The sequence below is a fragment of the Loa loa genome (assembly GCF_000183805.2).
Source record: "Loa loa unplaced genomic scaffold supercont3.345, whole genome shotgun sequence".
Lineage (NCBI taxonomy): Eukaryota > Metazoa > Nematoda > Chromadorea > Rhabditida > Onchocercidae > Loa > Loa loa.
In genome coordinates, this window is record NW_018108525.1 from 65395 (window position 1) to 71201 (window position 5807).

Genomic DNA, 5807 nt, shown 5'->3' on the forward strand with positions numbered 1-5807 from the left:
GATAACATTTGAATTTTTCCCNCCTTTTCGCTCATCAATATTAGCCATCTATAAAAGGTAATAAATAAAGAGCTCATTATGATTGTGCCTTTTTGCCTATTAATGTACTGTCTGAAAATATTATAAATCTCTTTTGTCGGCCTCATCTATCCCATCTTAGACATTGTAAACTCTTCTCACTTATCTGCCTATGGTATATATAAAAACTCATATTTTCATTGACTGCTATTCTTCTCCCTTTCATTTTTACATTCATTGTTTCATTAATACTCCATCTGTCCCAATGTATTATATATCCTTTTCTGTTATTTGATTTCACATTGATTATCATTCTTGGCTAATGAATTGTTTTATTAAATTTATTGCTAATGGTTACAACTCAAATATCCAAACATTACAGCAATACTTCTTCAAGGGAAGTAAGTCTTTCCTTTTTCAATAATATTTTCCATTTGCGACACATCTGGTGCACAAGGTGAGATAAAGCATGTTGATCAATATAATCGATAGTATATAACCAATAAAGGAAAAGTTTAGAAAAATTCCTTGATGAAATGAAAATGATAAATTTGTTATCATCAGAGCAGTGCTTATCAACGGAACAAAAACAATCACTTGGAAATTAGGTGAAGGATTATTCAAGAAAGAACATTACGTCTGGAAATATGCATTAATACGCTTGAAATCACTTTAACAATGTCTAGGAATGAGGTTAATCTAGTACTTCTTCATTTATCTCAAGAATCAATGTGATAAGAAAAATTAGTGAAGTTAACCTCTCATATCCACAGTAAATTAATCATAGCCACCTCTTCCAATGTAAAGTGATAACTTAAGTATTGGAGGGAATTTTAGAGCAGTTTTGAAATTACAGTGGATCATAGAACATACTAAAGATTGAAAAATTGAACTATCTTATATCCTGTTTGAAAGGCGAAACTTTCCAATCCTTTACAGGTTATATTCTAGGTCCTTCCAAAAATTATTGTGTCTGGAAAATTTTGGTAAACCGTCTATAATAAAACAATTCTGTACTATGAATTGCTCTCCATCAATGAAATGAATTGAGAGTGGGAAAACACAACTGAAGCAATCAAAAAAGGACACTCTGGCAATTAGAAAACTATAGGGGAGGACTTAGAACAGTCCAACATAGAGACTATCATCGAAAGCACCATATATATATGACGCCAACAAAGGGGATTTATAATACGCTTTCCAGAAGATACATCAATAATAGACAAGGCACAATCACAATGGGCTGTTTGTCTATTACAAGTATGTAGAAAGTCAATATGGATGAGTAAAACATTTAAATATTACCGATCAATATGAGTCACAACTAAGTTACAGAAAGATGTATCGGGTTTGTCAACACTCCCAACTGAGTGAAACTTGAAGGAGATGAATATTGGATTCGCGGAAGGACAAGTTATTTTGTTGAATTCCGTGTTCACAATGATATGGGTCCTTGTTTATCGATCTTTTGGATTTAATCTCGTTCTACACTGGTTCAGACTGAGGGGTCTTTTCGTTATCTATATGCAAAGGATACAATAAATTCATTGGCCTCATGGCGACCTTCCCGTAAAGTCATTTCAAAATGGTCCTTTTTGCTATCTCCTTCTTTGAACTGCTTTATTCTGGCCAACATCCACATGCCTTGAGCAATTCCAGGTTTGTTGATAAATACAACTTCGTTTATGCATTCTTTCTTCCACATTTCCCAGATGACGTCGAGAGTTTTGAGTGAGTTCAACCAATATTTTATAAGAGGATTTCGGTTTTAATCAATTCATTATACTTGATTCATCATACATTGTCATAATAGGTGGAGCTAGCAGAGCATTTGGGGAAATGAAATCTATGGGACATTATACAACCATAAGTTAATAGTTGTTTTTTCTACAGCAGCTTCCTATCGATAGCTTATTTCATTGATGCCTTCCTTCATTAAACCGATCATTCTTTCGTAAACTCCTCCACTCCATGGGATGTCGGATTATCGAAATTAAAGCTGTTCAAATAAAACTTCCACAATATCTAACATACAAGGCGATGAAATCTTGTAAGCAAAATTAAAGCAATGAAGAGAATATAAGTTAACGCACAACATAATCCAAAGACATCTTAGTGGACAATGATATCCATTATACCTATACAAAGTACAACACCAAAGGGAAGCCATACCTTCATGATAACCCCGATGGAGCTTACAAAACTCCCTAATCCCTATAGATATACATATACATATATATAAAGAAAAATCTGAACAGTTTGGTTTTTACAACCAAGTAGACGATACATTCTTTTCGCTTATTCTCTCCGACTGAACCACAAACAACGATATCTTCGCATATCCGACACCGTTAGACAACAAACTACGATATTCTTTTTATTCACTAAATACATTTCCCATGACATATCCCCAATTCAACGATCTATCAACTAACCAACAGTCAAATCATTATCCAAGGCAACGACAAGGAATTCGTTAGTCGACCATATTGCTTGCTTATTATATAACTCATCATTGCTTACCAATTCACCGTGTAATATATACATGTATATTTCACATCCTTTTTGTTGTTAACTGGTAATATTGTGCAAGAATAATATTACATTCCGAATAAATCTATATCACTGAAAAACGAATTCAACGAAAAAACAATTTCCCAACAGTCTCAATCCGCTTACTGACCAAAACTTATCTTTCAGTCTTTGCCTATGAACTTTAATTAGGATACGCTTTGGTAGATTCCCTCCGAATTACTTGTAAACTTGCATGTTCTAGATTTTCTCCCAACTCCTGCAGTTGCTTGAGTAATCTCTCTATATTTTCGATTGCTGTTTTCCATTCACGATTATTTTTGCTGACTAAGAAAAGATCGATGCAAAATAAGCTTTTGATAGTATACATTAGTATACATACCACCGTATTTCCCTATTAGCAACTCTCGAATAAGATTGTAATTCTCTGGCGCAATCTCGTATCCACTAACTGCTTGTAATGCTTCATATCTTAAGCACGAAATAAGAATTTCATGGATGTCTGGAAGGTTCTGGTTATGTATCGCCAAAGCTTTTAAAGCTTTTCCAGAATGCTCTCCAGTTTCGAGGATTCCCGCTAAACACTAGCAGTTGCAGTTGAAGCAATTCGACTGTCGCTCTCTGAGCTGCTTGAACAGTTGCCTCTCTTTCTTGTTGTGACAATTCGCTCGCGAATTCCCCTTTTGATCTGAGGTTATTCAAACTCTCTAAACGTCGAGTTTTATCTTCTGAATCGTTCTCATATCTTTTTAGAGCTGTCACTACTTCCATCCCCTGACTTACCAGGTTTAATATTTCTTGGTTATCTTCTATCACTTCCGTGTACTTTCTATTCTCTGTCTTCTGTTGTTGGAGAGAGACCGTTTGAATAGAATCCCTCCATTCTTTGTTGATGTATTCCTACACTTCTACATGTGTTTCAGTTCTTCCTATCATTTCATTGGTAGTTTTTTTTTGTGCTTCGCAATTTTCGCATAACTCTTCCTAAGGTAACTATCTGCCGAATCGCCTCAGATCCAATTCTTCCAGTTCGTTAAAAACTTTGTTTAGCTTCCCCTTCGCTGGGTTTGCGCTCTGTACTACCGTAAATGATATTCCTTCCCGACTCGTGGCACCATAAAACTTCTGTCAGGAAAGCTAATCTGTTGAATTCGTTTTTCAGCGATATTATTCTTGCACAATATTACCAGTTAACAACAAAAAGGATGTGAAATATACATGTATATATTACACGGTGAATTGGTAAGCAATGATGAGTTATATAATAAGCAAGCAATATGGTCGACTAACGAATTCCTTGTCGTTGCCTTGGATAATGATTTGACTGTTGGTTAGTTGATAGGTCGTTGAATTGGGGATATGTCATGGGAAATGTATTTAGTGAATAAAAAGAATATCGTAGTTTGTTGTCTAACGGTGTCGGATATGCGAAGATATCGTTGTTTGTGGTTCAGTCGGGGAAAATAAGCGAAGAGGATGATGTATCGTCTGTTCCGCTGTAATAAACTGGCTGTCTCGGGATTTTTTCATATATATGTATAAGGATTAAGAAATTTTCTAAGCTCCATCGAGACTATTGTCATGAATTTTTCTTGTAGAATTGTTGAGAGGTCCATCACTACCTCAAATTTGTTCCGAATTGACGATTCATTGAATTGATTTGAACACCTTGAGTCCGACAAACCGGGTTGAGTTGAATTGAGTTATGTTGTAAACGTATCAGATTGTAGAAAGTTTATTGGACCTCCTTTTTTATTAATACAATAGGGTTTATATATATTCGCAAGTGGGAGTGGTTTTCATTAAGCATTTGTAGGATGTGAACACAAAGATGTGAATTTAGCTAACAATACAAAGATAGGAAATAAATCTAAGGAATGTAGAATTAGTAATGAGGAATTTATTTATTTGTTTGTTTGGAATTTAGTTGGAGTTTCGCGAATTCGAAATTCGCTACAGCTATTATGGAGATGTGGCTAACCTTCGGCATTGTTTATTGTGCAGATATATCATTGTCTATGGTGTAGATACTGAGACGTTTTTGTTTTACGTTGTCCATTATTCTTCATGTCCCTCCTCTTCATTGCTTTAATTTCACTTACAAGATTTCGTCACCCCGTTTGTTAGATATTGTGGAAATTTTGTTCGAACATGGCTTTAATTTCGGTAATCCGACAGAAAATTTGCATTCTGATTTTCGGAGTTTTTCCGACAGGGACAATTCCTAAGAGGGTTAATGAATTTAGAGAAAATTGTAACTCAAAATCGAACTTTTGGTGATGAAATCGAGAAGCCAACTAGATGTACCGTAAGTTGACAGTACCGAAGCGGCGGACAATTCAAAAATGAAACGTCAGCCTTAACTATAGTTAAAGCCATTGAATTAAACAGAGGACAGATGAGGAGAACCCGACAACATCTTCATGGCTTCTAATTGTCTTTAGCAAAGAAGAATGAAGAGGAAGCGCCATTTTGGAGTAACCTCACGGGAAGGTTATCATCAGGCCAGTGAATTTATTGTATGTTTTGCAGATAGGTAACGAAAAGACCCTCAATCTGAACCAGTGAAGAATGTGGAATCAACCCAGAAGGTGATGAACAAGAAGGACCCATATCGTCGCGAACACGAAGTTCAACAAAACAACTTGTCCCTCCGCGAACCCAGTACATATCTTCTGCAAGTTTCACTCAGTCAGGAGTGTCGATAAACCGCAAACAACTTTCGAAAATTCGATTTTCGAAAGTTGTTTGCGGTTCGAAAATTTTCAAAATTTTCGAAAGAAATTAGCCATTAAAGTGAATGAAAAATGAAATAATGATAATCAATGTGAAATCAAATAACAGAAAAGGATATATAATACATTGGGACAGATGGAGTATTAATGAAACAATGAATGTAAAAATGAAAGGGAGAAGAATAGCAGTCAATGAAAATATGAGTTTTTATATATACCATAGGCAGATAAGTGAGAAGAGTTTACAATGTCTAAGATGGGATAGATGAGGCCGACAAAAGAGATTTATAATATTTTCAGACAGTACATTAATAGGCAAAAGGCACAATCATAATGAGCTCTTTATTTATTACCTTTTATAGATGGCTAATATTGATGAGCGAAAAGGAGGGAAAAATTCAAATGTTATCAATCAATATGAATCATAGTTAAATTGTGGAAAGCTGTTTCGGACGGATTTCACGATAAGCGATGATAAGGTGATGAATGATTATGATAATACCAAATGATAAATGATGTGAT

General features: G+C 35.0%; 1 protein-coding gene across 1 annotated transcript; it reads right to left on the bottom strand.

Annotated features, from left to right (window-relative positions):
* Positions 1 to 3066: 3066 nt before the first annotated feature.
* On the bottom strand, positions 3067 to 3450 carry LOAG_12013 (hypothetical protein; the record flags this gene model as incomplete). Its single annotated transcript, XM_003147527.2, has 1 exon — positions 3067 to 3450. A coding segment is annotated over one exon (384 nt), but the record flags the coding sequence as incomplete, so codon positions are not given.
* Positions 3451 to 5807: the final 2357 nt, after the last annotated feature.